The following is a 19,405-nucleotide window of genomic DNA, read 5'->3' as shown; positions in this document are numbered from 1 at the left end:
CAACGTTGCTCAGAAGCAGGTCTGCCAGCTCCTCAAATGCTGCCCCTGCGCCTGGGTTAAGCCTGTGGTGGCTAAAGCTAAATTCTAAAATAATTAGAGCATTTAGGGAGAGCAAAGTCCAGGGACTTACCCAGAAATGTCCTATGGGTTATGAGTACAGAGAATACAAAGTACAGAAAATTCTGGAACACCTATAGATTTAAATAAACTTGAACTTCCTCTTTGGGAAGTCTCCTTCTTAGCACTTTTCAGATAATATTGTTTCGGCTTCTTTTCATTTATTTTTTGATGCCCGTTGGTGGAGTTGTTTGCCTCTTGATAACTGGGAGCTGAGAAAGAGGTGGGGAATCACTGGTAGCTCTTCCGTGCCATTTTTGCAAGAACCTGGTATAAAAGCATCTAGTCTGGTGCTGCGCCGTACAGTGGAAAACAGACGTGTCTAATGCCTTATTTCTGTCTATTGTTCGGGCGATGGTGTAGGTTGACCGAAGACACCGTGACCTGGAAGCAAGGCCAGCTGGCTAGTTGCCAAAAGTAACCTGTCCTATAACAGGACATTTATTGTGAGAACTGGGATGAGGAGTCCTTGGAGCTCAGAAATTTGATTCTATGAGAACACGAAGTTGTATCAGAGTACCCAGGACAGCCTTACCATAAGCAAACTTCCTAGAGACTGACGAAGAAATCCAGATGTCCCAGTACAGGTACTTATATCGAAAGGTACAAAGTCGTGATTTAAAAACCAAGTCCAGCCTGTGTGAGTTTTTCATTTAATTTTATTTGTGAAGCCAAATGGTATTTTATATAAATGTGAGCCAAATTTTTTCAGCTTCAGTGAGATGTAATTGATATGTAACACTGTACAAGGTTAAGAGGTACAGCATATGTTTATATTGCAAAATGACTACCACAATAAGGGCAGATAACACATCCATCACCTTACGTACTTTTTTTTTTAATGCTGAGAACTTTAAGAACTACACTCTCAGCAGCTTTCAGGTGTAAGATACAGTATTGTTAACCACGGTCACCATACTACATATTAGATTCCCGGGGCTTGCTCATCTCGAGTCTGAAAGTTTGTGCCCTTGACCATCTTCACCGATTCCCCACTCCCAGCCCAGGCAATCACCAACATACTCTCTGTTTCTATGAGTTTGTTTGTTTTTTAGGTTCCACACATAAGAGAGATCAGGCAGTATGTGTCTTTCTCTGTCTGACTTATTTCACTTAGCATAATGCCCTCACGTTGTCACAAGTAGCAGAATCTCCTTCTTTTTATGACTGAATAATATTGCCTTGTATTGAGCTATGCCACAGTTTTTCATCCGTTCACCCCTCGTTTCCATATCTTGGCTATTATGAATAACGCTGCGATGCACACGGGAGAACAGATATCTCAGGTATCTCTTCAAGACCCCGATTTCATTTTCTTCGGGTAAATACCCAGACGTGAGTTGAGGAGCCCCTGTGCTATTCAGTAGCTGCATGAAATTACATTCCCATCAACGGTGCACAGGGTTCCCTTTTCTCCACGTCTTCACCAGCATTGTTGGCTCTTGTCTTTTTAATAATAGCAATTCTAAGAGGCTAAGCCCGACTTTAGAAATCGTTGAAAAGTATATTCCTTGATTATCTCGGGACATTGGAAGATCTGGCCCTTATGCCATCGTACACGTCAGCATTTGCTGGCTGTCATTCACTGGCGCTGGCCCTTTACAGGAAGGGCACGTGCTCCAGGTTCGTGTATCTCTCCCTGCTGATTATTGCCCAGCGCTAGGCCATTTATCATGGTATTTGTGGGGGCTTTTTTTGTAATAGAGAAATATCTCCTCTGTATTTATGTCTCTACCACAATTTGGAAACCTGATTAAAAAACTAGAGGGCAGAGGATTTCAGGAAAATTGATACATCATCATCATCTTTATCATCATTCGCTTACTGTCACAGCTTCTCTCTTCTCCAAAGTAGAAACACACTAACTTCAGCTGTGAAAAAGTTTCAGAACTCCCTGATTAGACTGGATTTGTTTTGATACAGCCTGTTTATCCTAAGTAGACTTTATTGGGCAAACACAATTCTCTCTTAAAGAAAAGGGAAGGAAGGAAGGAAGGTAGGAAGGAAGGAAGAGAGGGAGGGAGGGAGCGGAAAGGAGAGGAGAGAAAGAAAAGAAAAGAAAAGAAAAGAAAAGAAAAGAAAAGAAAAGAAAAGAAAAGAGAAAAAAAGAAAGGAAAAGAAACAAACCCCAAAATGAATTTTTCAGTTGCTTGACTTTCTGGGAAGAAAAGAAATGGCAATCAAGTGTTTTTGCATTCCTGTAAAAATAGGACTCCCATGCTCTGACTAACTGGAAGCCACTTTTGACTTGGGGCCATTGGTACTGGAGACACTGAGAGGAACAACCACAGTTTTTTATCCGTTCAGGAAGCCTTTGGGACAGAGCATATAACACAGCGGTGTTAGGGCTGCCCAAAACTTGCTTTTGGAAGAGAGGTTGACAATCCTGGGGGCTTCCCTTTAAAATCATTTTAAAGGCCCTCACTCCGAGGACCACAGATATCAAATCTGAGTTTCAATCAGCTGAAACCTAAAATGTGGCAAGGGTGGCAGGGTGGCCCAGAGGAAAAGGAGGTGACATATAGTTCATCAGACTTAAGTCTCAGTCCCAGTCGAAGTCCCAGTGTCCTTAAATAGGTTTCTTGATTTCTCTGTGTTTCGAGTTTCCATCTATGAAACTTGGGTGACTTCTGCTTCACAGAGTGAATAGTGCACGGGAAGGAAAGCACACACTGGCCCTTGTAACACTTTCAAATGTTGCTTCTGACTCTTTTCTGGCTGTTTCCTCCATAATAATGATAGCTCCCATGGACTGGAATGCTTACTGTTTGTCGGACCAGTGCCCCTTAACCTGATTTCCAGTCTTTGTGTTTTCAAGCTCACTCCAGTACTTTTCCCCAGCATTTTAATACACTAGACTGGGAACCATCCTATTCTGGTAAAGGGCCAGGTTAGAAATACTTTATGAGTTTGACCATCGATATAGTCAAAGGGCTCAAAGGTCGGAGGGTGCTATAGTCTCTGTCCCAATTACTCAATTCTGCCTACCATTGCAGTATAAAAGCTGCCATAGACAATATGTAGATGAATATGTCTGGTTGTGTTGCAATAAAACTTTATTTACAAAACAAACAGCTGGACCAGGGGGCATAGTTTGCCAGCCTTCCACTTGACTATGAATCTTTGGCATCCTATGCATCGTTCTTGTTATCCTAAAGTATAGTTAAAATTTCAGTTTGTTTTAGAAATGAGGGAGAGAGGCAAAGAGGAAAAGAAGAAAGAAGAAAGAAATAGCAAGAGAATGCAAAGTGAGTTGATCTGCAGCATGCTCCTACATTGAACTAAGCACAGAGAAGATTCTTGTTCTTATTATCGTAAGCTGTGCACCTTCATGAGAACTTACTAGCTCTGCCATCATCTCCCTTGTGACTAATGTTTAATGAGCACCTTTTTTACTCAAGGTGGGTTTGTGGCCAGTGCCTTACATGCACTGTTTTATTTAGTCCTTATAATAATGCTCTGAGATAAACATAACTTTAAACATATTTTACAGGGGGTTCAATGGATGTTTAGAAGTGTTAAATACTTTCCTTGGGGTCACAGAGCCAGTAAAGTAGCTGGGAATTAAAGCGAGGCATTTTGACCTCACAATTGCTTACCCTATTGGCCTCAGTTTCTTCATACATAAAAAAAAAGGATTATCCATCTACACTTTGGTTTCTTGGAAAGATTACAGCGGTGAAAGTGTCTGAAAGTGCCTGCATCAGAATTAGCACTAAACCATTCCCTCTTCTTTCTCTACCCTACCACTCATGGTTTCCCAGCAATCATGAAATATTCATTGAGTACCCAGTATTCTCTCAGTTTGACTGATCCGAAACCACCGATTCCTAGGAAAAGGGAGTTTTTAGTCCTGGCTTTGCTCCCAAGGATATGTGACCTTGGGAAGTCCTTGGCCTTGAGTTTCCACACTGTAAAATGTCCAGTATCTGCTCAGCCTTTCTTAAAGTGCACTTTTCCTGTATCAGAACCCCTGTGATACAGTATACCTTTCCAGACCTTTCCGAAGACCCGAATCCTTAATATCTTTTAAGGTGAGGCTTGGATTTCTGCATTATCATCCCCAATTTTATTTTGAGAAAAATTGTGTTAAACCTATCAAAATGTTGAAAGAATCATACAACAAACCCCCATTTTACCATTCGCTAGATTAACATTAATTTTTTCCATGATTGCTCTGTAGGTCTCTTTCTCTTGCTCTGTCTTTTTCTCTCTATATTTTGAAAGTCAGTTATATTTGCCACATTTTCTGGATAATCCCTCTCTTTATCCAAGTGGAAGTCTGTTAAACATCATTTCATCCCTAACATAAGAGCACATATCTTCTAAGAACAAGGCTATTCTAGTCAAAGGGACATTATCCCACCCAAGGAATGTAACTGACCTTGATGCAACTATCTGACCAAATACACAGTCTATGTCCAAATGTCTTAAATTGCCACAGATGATGCCCTTGTAGTTTTTCTTTGATGATTCAATCCAAGATCTCGCATTCCATTTTGTTTTCGTGTCTCTTTCACTTCCTTTCCTTTAGAAAATTCCACCCTGTTTTTGTCTTACATGACTTGGCATTTTGGAGGAGCACAGGCCACTCATTTTGCAATGTCCCACCCTGTGGATCTGCCTACTGCCCTGTATCTAGATATGCAGATGGCCGATAGGATCAAGCATCTACATGGCACCCTGTGTGCCTTTATTGGAATGTAACCTAAGGACCAAACAAACTGCAAAGACATTTTGAACTTCCTAAGTAGGTTTGTTGTTGGTATTGCTCTTGCAACAGTAATAGTAATTATGAAACAATTTGTTCCTATATTGTAGGACATAGTAAAATGAATAAATATATTGGCATTTTGAAAACCAGATTTCCCACATTCTCCATATTGAGAGACAGATATGGAATAAGAAAAAGTAAGGAAGTACCTGATGGTGTTGGATTTGAATTGGGAATATGAATATGACCTCTATCTTGTTTTTTTTTTAATTTAAGAGAGAGAAAGAGAGAGGGAGAGAGACATACCAATTTATTGTTCCACTTTATGCATCCTTTGGTTGACTCTTTCACGTGTCCTGACCAGGGGTCATACCTGAAACCTTAGGACATCAGATTGATGCTGTAACCATCTCAACTGAGTTGAGCTCAGTTGGTAGCTCAACTGAGCTACCTGGCCAGGGAAAACTCTATCCTTTATAGTAGTAGAAATAAGCATGTCTTATCTTGTCTTTTAAATAACATTTCACACTAAAAGGAACCAGAACTCCTTAAGGAATGGTTGATCCTGGAGCTCAACAGACAAAATACAAGCTGATCCTGAAATAGCTGGTCATGCCAGAAAGAAAAAGAAAAATGTACTTAAAGACAGTAAGGATCTATGGAAAGAACACAGACGTGACCTTGAAGAGGCTCCTACTGGCCAAATTTCGCATATCTGAGCAGAAAACAAAATAGTGATATTAATGGATTATAGCATTTTAAATAAGAATCTACATTATAGTGAAAGTAAAAACAACAGCAACAAAGTAATTATATCTAGGACAAAGTTTCTCACTTTAGAAGCATGTCTGCTAATAAATGTAGAAGGAATTGTTGAATTCAATGCGTGTCTTTTTAACATGCTCCCTAGATGGTTCTAAATCCTTCCAAAGTTTGGGAACAACTAACTATTAGATATTACCTTGAAGCTCTTTAAGTCTATAATAGCTAAAAAAAATTTTTCAAGATTGTATTTATTTATTTATTTTTAGAGAGGGGAAAGGAGGGAAAAAGAGAGGGAGAAGAAACGTCAATGTGTGGTTGCCTCTCTGACACCCCCTACTGGGGACCTGGCCTGCAACTCAGGCATGTTCCCTGACTGGGAATTGAACCAGTGACCCTTTGCTTCACAGGCTGGCACTCAATCCACTGAGCCGCACCAGCCAGGGCAATAGCTAAAAAATCTTAAACATAGCCCCTGCCCTCAAGAAACTAAGACTTAACATAAATATTTGAAAAATGAAATTGTAGTCATCCTATGATGGTTCGTTTTCGCCTTTACAATACTTCTGAAAGTATTTTTCCTGACTGTTCTCTGTACTAGTCATTCAGGCTACTCCTGAAACTGGCCATTCTATTCTAATGTGGTCCTGGGAGAATTCCTTCCCTGGCACCGTCCCTGCCATTCTCCGCCCCTGGCGTGCAAAGCCTTTACACCCATGGAGATGGAGGGAGGAGGTGGCTGCCTGGGATTGTCTCCAGGCTCTGCCCTTTGCTTGCTCTAGTTTCTTTGTTCTTTCACCAGGCAGACCAGAGCTTTGAGGCTTGGGGCTTCGACCAGTGGACACTGTATATAAACACAATGTCTTGTGACGCTGTGAAGGGCTTAATTTTTCATTTCCGAAGTAGGGCAGCGGCCCTTTGATTTCAGACGTGTGTTCTGCCTCTGGGCTTCCAAGTTTCGTGGTTAATTGGTACTATTTTTACATAATTCTAGTTTAATTATGCAAAGAAACAGTTCAAAAGTTAACATCGTTATGAATTACTCTCTCCATAACCCAGCTGGCCACTGTTGCCCACGTCCCAATCTATGGGCAGGCCTTGTCAGTTCTGCTTTCAACATGCTACTAACACCCTCCTTTGACTTTTCGTCTCCTGGCTCTCGTTACCAAGGAGCCACAACCATTTTCTCCCTAAGTTTCTCCTGTGATCACGTGAGATTTTTGTCTAAGCAAATGACATCAGAATGCCCTTACCCAGGCTCTGGACTTCATTGCCCTCAGGACACTACCTGTGGCTTGCTCTACCATTCCCTCAAACTCAACAAATCTAAACAGAGCCCATGCCACCTCTGGATGAGTTCTGTCGCCTTCTTTTTGGCCACCTAAGCTCATATCTAGTTTACTGTAACAAATAAAAGGTGTGAGTTTTACGGTCAAGCAGAATTAAGTTATTACCAGGCTTGAATTCTAACTCACACACTTATCAGCAGTGTGATCTTGTTGGACTCAACATTTTCATCTGTAATATGGGGTAACCTTACCTATGTCAAATGGTTGCAGTCTGTAACCAAGAATATACTACACACATACGGGGCCTGACATAGTGCAAAGATTTAATAAGAGCTAATTATTCATTCATTGGCTTCTCCTCGTCCTAGTTCTCTATCCAATAAATTACCACGACCTGTCCAATCTTTCTTTAAACCATCTCTTTTATTTCCACACAAGTAGAGATTCTTCATTATCCCTGCCTAGGCTACTGAATAATCTTTCCAAGTTACTTTCCTGTCTTCAGCACCCCCGAAGATGTGGGTTCTTACTGTAGGCAATAAATCACGCGGAGATGCTTCAATCTTTCCCGAGTAACCCATTCCTCATTCTGTCAAAAGATTTCTTTTACCCAGGATTTCTTTTAGTCATACGTTTCCCTTGATTAGGAAGAATCAGTGGCTTCTCTGTACTTTTAGGATAAATTCCGCAGACAGACTAGATAGGTCCCAACCCATCGGTAGTGAAGAGCTACTATTTGGCCAGCCCAGCCCTCTTCCTGCCTCCTCCTGATAATCGTACCCCTGTTTTTTGGTGAATTCTTTGTCATCCCCATGCCAGCCGTTAGGGCTCTGTTGGGGACTGCCCATCATGGTATCTATCTCTGGCCACCAGTGTAGATTGGTGACCTGAACTGAGTTATCTGAGTCCTCTCTTCATTTGGATCCTTTTCTAATTGAGATAAGGAGAAAAGAGCCCCTTTCTTCCCAGAAGCTGAGCTGCCCGCGGCGGTGGTTTGGCCTTGTGCAAAGCAGAGGATAAGGTGTGCTAGAATCAGTTCCAGCTGCCCTTGACATTAACCTTTCTATTGCCCTTAGTGGACAGGCAACGTGAGCAGGTGCATTTTTTCCCCTGGTGCTTAGTGTTGTTTGGGTTTCTATCATTTGGAGCCAAACTTTCTGACTAATAATACCGTCTTTTTCACCAGATCCCTGCCGTACTTCTTTCCAGCACCCATCTAAGCTGACCAGCCCACTGCCGAATAAAGATAATCTGTGCCTCCCTTTCTTCCTGCTTTAACCAAGTAGTTTCTTCTGCTGGGAATGTTTGTTCTCTCTTATCTCATTCTCCAACGTCTGCACTTCCGGAGGCCTTGGCTCAAAACCTTCCTCTTTTATGAAACTCAGTTTGTCCGCCACAAACTCCCTTAGCTTCATACTTACACTCTGGATTCTAAAACCAAAAGTCACTCTATAGTTATTTACTAACTGGGCCATTAATCCTTGCTGTTTCCTATCCATCTACCAAATTAGAATAAAAATTCAGGTTCAACTAAGTTCGAGAAGTGAAGGGACTGGCTCCAAATTACACAGGCAGTTAGAAGAAGAATGCAATGAAGCTTCCTTAAAAAGACTTACGTCAGGCTGATGATAATGGAGAAATATATTGAAAAGCGAAAATGAAAGCCTGGAGATTAAATCACCCCAAAATTTCTAGATTGCCAGAGGTTTTAAGGAAAAGCTAGAACATAACTTGAAGCAAGTACTAGAGTGTGCTAAATGATGAAAAATGCAAGACCATCAACACTCCATGATATGGAAGTATTACTGGGTGTCAGAAATGTGGGCGTCACCTTCACAAACAAGCCTTCCTGGGCAGTCATAGAAGGTGAGGTTCTTGCCAGAGAATACAGTGGGCGGGAGACGGAGTATTTGGGAACAAACCCAAGTTCCAGCTGGAGTTAGGGAAATAGAAGGAAAATATGAGAATTCAGTTCAGGAGAAAAGATGATCTGTCTGTGGCCATATTGATGGACTAAGAGTTCAGTACAAAGGATGAATGGAGAGATTATCTGGGGGAACCTGTGGCGGTGGAGGGAATAAGTTGGGCGATGGGGGAATAAATGGGCTACCCGGTTGTGAGGCAGAGAAGGGGAAGAAGTTTTCCATGGATCAAGGGAGGACGGCCAGGAAGGATCGCATACGGCAAGTGGTGGAGATGGTGCTTCTGAAGATCCAAAAGCACATGAACAAATCAATCTCTTTTGGAGTCTGAAGGGTAGCCTAGCAGGATCCTGAGCTGTTTGTTGAAATTTCATGCCAAATTCATCCCATATCTTTTTAAAGATGTGTATAGGAGAAACTTCAATTACTTAACCCTCTTCACCTGTGTACCAGGACACCTTGTATGCCTATTTGGGACACGTTGCTAAAAACTTTCTAGAATATGTTCAGTGTCTTTAATATGGGATCTAACCTAGAATTCTACAGTTGTTTTTTTTTTTAAGACCAAATGTATAAACCCTCAGGAAAAGTGACTTCCATTTATATTACAGACCTTAAAAGGCTGGTGTAAGCTTTGTTTCAACAACAGGTTGGTATGGAAGGGACGTAAAAGGAGTGAATCACAATTACAGAAGGTGGAGGGTAAACACCTAAGTACTTTAAATTCTGCCCTGGATTAGTCTGATGCTGGAAAAGTCCCCTCTGCAACATTCTAAACACAGCGAGCAATCAAGTCACTCCCACCTGCCTGACTGGCCTGTCGATGGCCTAGGTAGTGGTCTATCTAGTGGATCAAGGACCCGCACAGGTAAATGCCAGGAATGTGCAATACAGGGTGTTTGCCAACCCACTGAATATTAATGAAGTACCTATTAGCCGACTGGGGCACACCAGAGAAGAAAGAATCTGCTCAGCCTTCTGTTCCTGGGGCATCTACCAGTCTCAGCGCTTCATCATTAAAATAAGAATCACTAACCCAGCATTATGATTTTACAAGAGCAGGCAGTCAATTAGCATTTAGTCAACATGTATTTACATAGGTGGGACTCACCTTAAGAGTTTTACACTTCTCACACCCCTCCTGTTCCTCTCTCATTCTTTGCTCTAATTTACCCCCAGGTACCCAGGAGCTCTGCATTTCTCTTCACTATGCACCTTATAGCCACTGTCCATCCTGTCTATTGGACAATTGCCCTGAAGATGCTCAACCCACCGTTTAGGGAAGAATGCCCAAAACACAATGATTATATTTTCCAAACCTAAATATCGAAGCATGGGCTCGAACCAGTAGAAGTTTATTCAGTAGATATGAGGAAGTGATCGTTGAAATCAAGATATTCCCTGACGAACCAAAATATCCTGGTCGTTGAACCTCAGAAAGGCAAGGAGGATGGCCTGTGTCACCAGGTGATCTGGTCCAGCCGTCTCTGATCCCTTCTCCTACCTTGCTCTCCCTCCCACAGGCCGCCCCAGCCACTCAGACCTGCTTTTAGTCCCTCGAACCAGACAGGCTTGCTTCTGTCTCAGGTGCTTTGCACTGGCTCTTCCTGGTCCCCGGCCTCTCCTCCCTAGGTCTTCGTGAGACTCTCCCCTTACCATCCATGTCTCTGCCCTGCAGTCACCTCCTCACAAAGACTTCCCCTCACAGCTGTTGCTCCACAGGCATCCCTTGTCCCCTAGTTCTTCTTGACCCTATTTCCCCATTTTATGTTCTTCCTGCTTCTCCATGAAAGTGTCTCATGTCTGCAGTCTCTCTCTGTCTCCACCCTACCACCCACTCCAGTGTAAGCCTCCTAGGGCATGCCTTTGTCAGTGGGTCGGCTCCCACTACTGTAGCACCTAGGAGAGTGCCCGGATCCTGGTGCTCCTGGAACAGATGGAAGGACACCACCCCTTCCTGCATGCGCTGCTGGAGGGAGGGGCGTGTATCCTCGGCTCTGAGCAGCTGAGGATCGTGTGACCTGTTTCCTGCAAGTCTAAGTCCATTCAAACATCTGTAGGAGAATGCCTCTCCTGTGGGAAAGGGGCACACGCTGGAGGATCCCAATGTAGCACAGGAGGAAGAAACAGAACCAGAGACAGAGCTAAGCAAAATAAATCGGGTTTAAAAAGGCGGTGGGATAAAGCATCAGGTATAATGTCTAGAATGCTGAGGTTGGACCCGTACCCATGGTAACCGAGTTGTGACTTTGCCACAAACTCCCTATGTGGCCTTGGGTCTGCTATTGCTCTACTGTGAGCTTCAAATGCCACACTTACAAAAGTGAGGAAGCTGAAAGTCTCTTTGGTCCTTTCTAGTGGCCGTTCATTACAAAGGAAGGCCCAGGAGAGTATAATCTGTGTTAATTGTGAGTGTTAAGTGGCCGAGGTGTGGCAGTCCCACCCGGAACTGAGAAACGAGGTCGATGAGGTATGCCTTTGAGAGAGTCAGCACCACTAATCAGAGGCCAGAGACGCAGGCTGTCTGAAAGATAAGATAGGGCATCTAGGCCAGCAGGACTCCAGCAGGTGCCAGTTTCAACATATTAACATGACTGAAGAAGAAAAAAAATAGTGCCAATTAGGGAAGGGCAGGGTATTCTGTAACCTTGGGAAGAAGGAGAAGCCAGGGCTGGCTGGACGCTCCTACACATGGTCTCGGAGAAGGGCCTTCCCCTCAGTGCTGCCCTCACGTGGGTTCAGCCCCGTGTGGACCCTGTGGCTACACACACCAGGCTCTGAGGATCTGCAGAAGCGTGTCGGACAACGGTTGAAGCCAGGCTCTTCATTGCTGGCTTCAAATGCTGACTGCCATTTACTAGCTACAAGACCAGTCTTATGTAAGGCAAGTTATTAAGCAAGTATCTCTGCTCTCTTATTGTCTAGTGGGAGTGATGATAATAGTAAGTTTCCACCCCCCAAATTCTGGAAGGATTACATTAATACATGTAAAACCCTTCTAATTCCATCGGCAAAGTCGTCTCTGGCCATCACACATGCCTCAGGCCTAATGATATTAAATATCTGTCTTCCCTCCTTCCGATGCCACATTCAACAAGCAGCCTACTGCTCCCCGTGCAGGTTGCTTACACAGAAAAATCGTGCCCCTCACAGAGATTCTGCAGAATTCCCATGGCAGAGCCTGCCTATCTTATGGCGGGCTGATAACATTCTCTCTAGTTATGCCTGGGCCTCCCGCCTTGCTGGACCACAGAGGCAAAAGGTACAGCTGTGATGCGAATGGAGGATCTGGGTCCCAAGGCAGATCTATTTAGGCTCCTAAATGGCCACACTGGTATTCTGGTGCCCATCTCCACCTTAGTGTGCTGGGGTGAGAATGCAGATGCTCGGACTTGGGGTTCCCCGAAGAGCCGTGTGCCTGAGTCCTCAGTCCCTAAGGCAGGGGCCAGTCCTGCCTAGTTTTCCCACCCAGCAGTGGTGTCGCCTGAACCAGCTCCCTGTGTGACTCTGTGCACAGAGGCTGCTGTCCCAGGGGCAGGAAACCTCACATGAAAGCACAACGAACCCTTTTGGAAACCTGGTGGGTGACAAATGCAGAAAAAGAGAAGCGTTCACCCAAGGGTTCCCACCGGCCTGTCTGCGGGGATGTTCCTCCTTCCTCCTTCAAAAGAGGAAAAAAAAAGTGTCCAAAGGTTTCCGTTTCCTTCTGTGACCCCACCTGGAATCCCACCCACCCTGCAGGGGATTGCCTGAGTTCTCCAGCATTCTCAGTGAAAAGTGTGACTCCTTTTGGAAGGGTTCGAGGGCTTCCGTGAGCACACACATCAGTGGTGATGTGTTCAATATTCCTTTCCTCCTGACACCTGGCTGGATTGGGTTTACCTTTAGGAATTCGCAGGTTTGCGTGCGAGGTTTGTTTATGGAGAGCGGAGAGCGAGGAGAGAACAGTGAGAAGGGGAGGTAACGGAAAACTCGAAATACTTGGAGGGGCCCTGAGATCCACTCAGCGTGGGGATGGAACCCAGAGGGTCAAGGGCCAGCAGGTTTCTGGGAGGCTGAGCCATGACGTGAGTTATGTTGGCATTTCCTGATGGACCTGGGAAGGTAACCAACAATTATAATACTGTTCCCCTGCAAAAAAATGCGGCTTGAGCTCTAAATATGAAACTTTTGAGATAGGAGCCATTGCAATTGAGTTCTTAAATGGTGGACTGACTTCCTAGGGCAAATCTTGAGAAGAAAGTCCCAGGAAGCATGTTGTGTAATATTCGAGGGGGGTGGTGGAGCATGCAGGAAGGACAGGTGAGAAGCCTACAGCATATAATGGGTTAGAACTGGAAGAACATTTGTCCCCTAGGGTCTGGGGCAGGCAGTGACCTGCTGAAAACCCCAGCCAGCAGAGACGCCTCACCAGAGACCCGGCAGAAAGATGCCCTGTATTCAAAGAGAGGAAGTTTGGGGGGATTGGGTTATGCTGACGCTTCCTTCTGGGTCCTTGGGACAGCCTCCCACCTCCACTTTCGGAGCACTCTGGGCCTCCGTCTGAGTCTACCTGAGAGTCCTTGCGAAAGGGAGTGAGTGACAGGTAAGAACTCGGCAGGAGAAGCCAAGCCTTGGTGTGAGGTAGCCGGCGCGAGGAGACGGCTGTAGAGACACTGCGGTGTAGGGCTAAGGGGCAATTCCGTGGAGAGCCTGAAGGGTGAGGGGCTCAGGAACATCCAGTGAGGGAACCGAGGCTGGACACAACGAGCCAGCCAAGGTGCGGGGTGGGAGCCCGCGGGGAAAGGAGAGTCGAGAGGAGAGGGCTGGGGCGGGTGGAGAGCAGGCGCTAGGGAAGCTGTCCCCGCGGCGACGTGCGCCCGGAGCGGGGAGGCGGGGAGGATCCGAGCCGGAGGGCCGCGCGTGGCCGCCCAGGCTGCGGCGGCTGGAACAGGTGAGCGGTCGGTCCCCGCCCTTCCCCTTGCCCGCGAGCGTGCCTCCTGCCGGCTGTCCGCGGCGCTTCGCTGCTCGCGGCTCCCCCGCGTTGGGGTTTTGCAACTGGCAGCTGGCTTTTTTTTTTTTTTCTCCCCTCCCGTTTCTGTCTCTCCTTCTTCTTTTAGGTTGCTCCACCCCGCCCAGGATCAGGCGAGGGGGGAACCAGCTGGGCTGCGGCTGCCAACTCGCGCCGAGCGCGTCTGCGAACTCCCGGAGTGGAGTCCCGCGTGCTGCCTCCCCCCAGCTGGGCGCGTTCTCCCCGCGACCCGGGCCCCGAGGCCTCCACGCGCAACCCTTCCCCACTTTCCCCCGTTTTGCAATCACATGGCATTTTAAGAATGCCGGAAAGATGGCGGTAGCGGCGGCGGCGGCGGCTGGGCCGGCCGGTGGGGGCGGCGGCCGGGCGCAGCGGAGCGGGCTGCTGGAAGTTTTGGTGCGGGATCGCTGGCACAAAGTTCTGGTGAACTTGAGCGAGGACACCCTGGTCCTGAGCTGCGAGGAGGGCGCTGCGGCGTACAACGGCATCGGAACCACCACCAATGGCACGTTCTGCAGGGGCACCGGGCACCCAGGCGCGGGCAGCGCGCAGCCCCCGGACTCGCCGGCCGGAGTGCGCACCGCCTTCACAGACCTGCCGGAGCAGGTGCCCGAGTCCATCTCGAACCAGAAGCGTGGCGTGAAGGTGCTGAAGCAGGAGCTCGGCGGGCTGGGCATCAGCATTAAGGGGGGCAAGGAGAACAAGATGCCCATCCTCATCAGCAAGATCTTCAAGGGGCTGGCGGCGGATCAGACCCAAGCCCTGTACGTGGGCGACGCCATCCTGTCGGTGAACGGAGCCGACCTGCGCGACGCCACCCACGACGAGGCGGTGCAGGCGCTGAAGCGCGCTGGCAAGGAGGTGCTGCTGGAAGGTAAGGGGTTAACGCCGCGCGGGCCGTGCCAGGCGCGCACACCCACTCACGCTTCCAGGGCGCCCACACTCGCACCCACGTGCTATCACACCCCAGGGGGCCGGGATGTCAAGGGTGACGTGGAGTTTTAACAACTCTGACCGACCAGGGGGCAACTTATCCCCACCGTAGAGTCGTTACAGAGTTTGACCTAGTAGGGGCGTGTGTTACATGCCAGGCCAGAAGTGTTTCTTGAATTCCTACTGTGTGCCGAGCGTGGGGTCGCATGCGGAGTGCACACTGCCTTATTTCTGTCTGCAGATCATCCACGTGGAGTGTAGGGACTGGAAAGTGCAGCTGAAAAGGAAGTGCAGACGTAGAGAATCGCCCGTCCACGTTAGGAAGCTTACTCGCCGCTCAAACAGTTTTCCTCTTGGGCACAGTCTCGCGCTCAGCAGCCTGGGCCACCCAGCGAAAAGGGGGGAGTGGTGAAGGGATCACAGAGCGGTGGCAGCGTTTGAATGTCAACACTCCCACGGCCCTTCTCGGCTTCCCTGCTCTCCAAGTGGAAACTGGGGTTCTGGCTGGGGAGTTGTGCCCCCGCTGGGAGCGGGTTGCAGCTTCATGCAAACATTCACCTTTGGGCGTTCGGTCGGTCAGTCTGGATTCTGGGTTGCTCTGCGTGCTCTGAAGGGCTGGCAGAAGTGGTTTCCCTGCCTACTTTTCAGGTATTTTTCCAGGGGGGTGGGGAAACAGCTTCGCAGTGGTAGACAACGTCGCCTTCCTGTGAGGCATCTTAGAAACTACGCTCTTGAGATGGGATGCCCCCAGCCCCCTCATCACTGGCGGTGAATAGAATGCGTGGTGTGTGTGGGGCCCGTTTGTGGTTACGTGGGGGAGAAGGGCAGCAGGGCAGCGAGCAGATAAAGCATTCTTCCTTTCCTGGCAGCTGCGCCTCTCACTTGCTATCTGTCTCTCTGCCACTTAGCTGGTTTTGGCCACGCCTCTGTCAGCACTGTTTGTGTAATTATTTTATCTTCTCACCCAGCTTCTCTCTAATGGGAGATTGAGTTGTCTGGCGTCCTTTATTTAGTTATGGGTCCTCTCTGCCTTGAGCCGAGGTGCTCAGTGACGGGCTCAAGTGAGACCTTGTAAACTGGTAGTCGATTCAAGTCCTACATTCAGGACTTCAGGAACTATTCCATTCCCCAACTGTGGTGCTGCGGTGCGAAACTGAGAGAGCTCCCAGTTGGGAAACCAACTTTGTTATGTGTGACAGCTGATGCAACTCCCTGCCCACCCTCTGACCTAGAAGACAGAGGGCTCCTTCCCTCTCTTATTTGACTAGAGGATTCGTGATGTCTTCATACTTAATTGCTACCCTGGATACAGAAAGTGGAAGGCTGTTTGCTTTGGCTTGATGATTAACATAAGTAAACAGAAAAAAGTTTTCTCGTGTGTGTGTGTGTGTGTGTGTGTGTGTGTGTGTGTTGGTGCATGTGACAAGGGGCAGGTGGGACGTGGGGCTGGTGCAGTTTGGACTATAAACTGCTAGACGCCTGCTCTGCTCGCCATATTTACTGCAAAATAAGAAGGGGACAAAGGCAGGTCATTTTTTTATTTCACGGCCCTTCATTACGTCCCTTCTTTCCTTCTTCTTGGTTTTCATTTAATAAATAATGACTTAGCAAAGAGGTAAAAAAAAATCTCTCACCCCAAAAGAGGAAGAAAAGGTGGCTCCCTGCAGTTAAAAATAAACTTAAATGAAAAAAACAAAATAAACCCCGAGTAGTTGTGTGGCTTGACTGATGCAGCACCTGAAAAGTGAGTTTTGTAAAAACCTGTAACATGATGTTTTTACTGGGGGAGGACCTCTGGGCTTTCTAGACAAGAGCTGCCTAGGGCGGTGCTCTCATTTCCGGCCTGCATTTTCAGGAAGGGACTCCTAGTAAGAGAACAAGTAGAGGTCCCACTCAAACTTGCGTTGCGCATTCTGAGGCCAAGTTGCTGGTCCCAGGTTTGGTGGGAGTGGCCACAGCCCACCAAGTCGGGCAGCACACAGCCCTCTTTTGTAGCTCAGCCTAGTACAGCGATTCCCAGCCCACAGGGCTCATCAGGGCCACTGGCAGTGCTTTTCAAATCACAGGCCTACCTGCTCATACTCCGACATGCCATCTTGATTCCAGAATTTCTACACAGGAAAGGCTTTGCAGAAGTAACCTGGATGGATGAGAGGGCTAAGGGAGGTAAAGATACAGTCACATGGAAAATACACTGATTTTTAATTTAGATTGCTTTTTGATTTTGGGGGGTGGGGGTTGGTTGGTTAGGGAAGCTGATGGAAATGAGTGTAGTCCCTCCAGGGCTGCCAGTACACACTCCATTACCTGACATGTGCCCCCTAGTGGAGAGTCCCTGCCTGTACAAGTGGAACACCCTGCCAAATGAAATGCTGAACAGCAAGTTTCAATGCCACGGAATCATCTTAATCTCCCTGAAAGAATGGGAATAAAGATACTGGCTGGCCATGCCCACTTTACAGGGCTGCTGTATGGAAGAGCACTCTGAGAATAAAAGAAAAAAGCCCACATGTATCAAATGCCTGCTGCGATGAGTTATCTTTATAATTCAAATAAGAGGAAGATGAAATTGTCTTTTCCAAGGGATAATCCTTGCTTTTTTTCTCCACTAGAGTTTACATTCCTTATTTTTATTCAACTGTATTTTGTACTATGAAGTTATAATGTGCAGAAGACCACTCTTCTGGGGAAAGAGAATCATCACAGTAGCTAGTATTTCCTACGCACTTCACGCGTGACACGCTTATGTGCATTTGTTCACACTGCCTCCCAGCAACTCCAGGAGGCTCATGCCGTTGCTTGTTTTGCTAACGAGGAAACTAAAGCTTATGGGCCGCAGGTTGTTTGCTTCAAGTAACATAGCTAAGAGGTTCCAGGTCTGACTTAAAAACCTGCATGGGTAACCCGTAGGCGAAACTGATACTTGGAGCTTCTGGGTGGAACTGCGTACTTGGGTCAGCGGCACCTTCCTCGGTTACTGGGTCCAGGCGCCTTCCCCACTCCTCAAGTGCGCCGAAGTGCTTGGAACAACCCTGAGCAGGACACAGCCATTGTGGGGGGATTAGACGGGGAGGGGAAGGAAAGAGAAGGGAGCCGTAAAACCCTGGTTAAGAAGAGGGAGCTGCTGTGTGACCCCACTTTCCAAGGGGACAGGGCCTCCGTCACTGAACCCAGGGCCTGCAAGGAGACTCAACTATAATTCAGACTTAAAATAGTGGTTCCATTGGGCCCGTTAAATCCGTGTTTAACTGACTAGTCAACAAGGTTCATATCAAAAAAATCTTCCGCCCTGACTGGCGTAGCTCAGTGGATTGAGCACGGGCTGTGAACCAAAAGTGTCACAGGTTCGATTCCTAGTCAGGGTACATGCCTGGGTTGCAGGCCATGATCCCCAGCAACCGCACATTGATGTTTCTCTCTCTCCTTCTCCCCCCTTCCCTCTCTGAAAATAAATAAATAAAATCTTAAAAAAAATCTTCCTACTGCGAACTCATTTTCCATGTTGGGGAGTGGGAGCAGGCACCCTGCATGTAGCCACGCAGGTGCTGTGCCCTTCACTGCAGGGGCACCTTTCCCACAGGCCGCCAGGTGCAGGGCACCCTCCAGGTGGAGCAGGGCGCATCTACCTAAGCAGCCATGGCCTCTCTGGATGGAGACAGTAGGAGGGGTTTTTTTCTGTGTTTTTTTGCCTCTTGAGTGTTAGTAAAATAGTAATTTGAAAAATGTCAACCTTTTTGTAACAGTAGAAGCTACAACACAATTAGTTCCTCCATAACTCTGTCAAGATTGAGGAGTCCAGGATGTTCTGGAAGACTCATATTGGACTCGGGAGGTTGGGGCTGGACAGCATCACCCCTGGGCCCAAAAGGTCTCCCTTGGAACTGAACCAGAAAAAGTGGAAAGCCAAAGGAGAAAGTCAGAGGCAATCATTGACCTTCACCCTGCCCATCAAAGCTTCTCTCCCTGACTGTTCCCGGGAGAGCTTGGCTTTCGAGTGTGACTTGCACAACCACTTTCTCCAGGGGCGCTGGTGGGGGTGGTGGGCCAGGGATGTGGGGTGCGAGGAAGTGGCTGAGAATTTGCTAGCATAAAAACTCAGGACTGGATGAGAATTTAACCTTTAAAAAAAGTCTTACTCCATTTAGGATATACTGATTCTTTTCTTTTTCTTTTCTTTCTTTCTTTCTTCTTTTTTTTTTTGGAAGATGTACAGATTCCTAAAGAATACCCCAAAACTCCAGAATTAGAGTCTTAAAACTTGGGTTATTTATCTGTAACTTATTGTTACTCTTGACAAGATGCTTACATGTTTGGGCCTTGATTTTCACTGGAAAGCCAGGGGGCTGGGTGGAGCCACAGCTAAACCCTATTTCACCTCAAATCCCATTCAGACCCAGCGTTTTTCCAATGCCTCTTTTATTACCATGAAGTGAATTTTATAAATCATATATAACCTAACTCTAGTTTAAACTTAAAGATCAATATAATGCCCTATTACTATTATTAGATTTTTAACAGTAGTATGGTGGAAAATGGAGTAAATTAGTTTGTCGAAAAGCTCCAGGAGATAAATGCATGACACAAGCATTGCAGAGGTTGTCATGAAGGAGACAGGTGCCAGCCCTGGTTTGTAATGTCGCCATCCAAGCACAGCTAC

General features: G+C 46.8%; 1 protein-coding gene across 1 annotated transcript in view; it reads left to right on the top strand.

Annotated features, from left to right (window-relative positions):
- The first annotated feature begins 13,771 nt into the window (after nucleotides 1-13,771).
- Nucleotides 13,772-19,405, top strand: part of SNTB1 (syntrophin beta 1) — a 198,263-nt gene continuing 192,629 nt past the window's right edge. The window contains exon 1 of the mRNA XM_028534020.2: nucleotides 13,772-14,689. Coding sequence (XP_028389821.1) covers nucleotides 14,128-14,689 — 562 coding nt within the window. The 5' untranslated portion in view covers nucleotides 13,772-14,127. The remainder of the gene's footprint in view (nucleotides 14,690-19,405) is intronic.

The sequence above is a fragment of the Phyllostomus discolor genome, chromosome 7, assembly GCF_004126475.2.
Source record: "Phyllostomus discolor isolate MPI-MPIP mPhyDis1 chromosome 7, mPhyDis1.pri.v3, whole genome shotgun sequence".
NCBI classification, from domain to species: domain Eukaryota; kingdom Metazoa; phylum Chordata; class Mammalia; order Chiroptera; family Phyllostomidae; genus Phyllostomus; species Phyllostomus discolor.
Note: the sequence above shows the minus strand (reverse complement) of the source record. Positions and strands in the feature narration are given on the sequence as shown.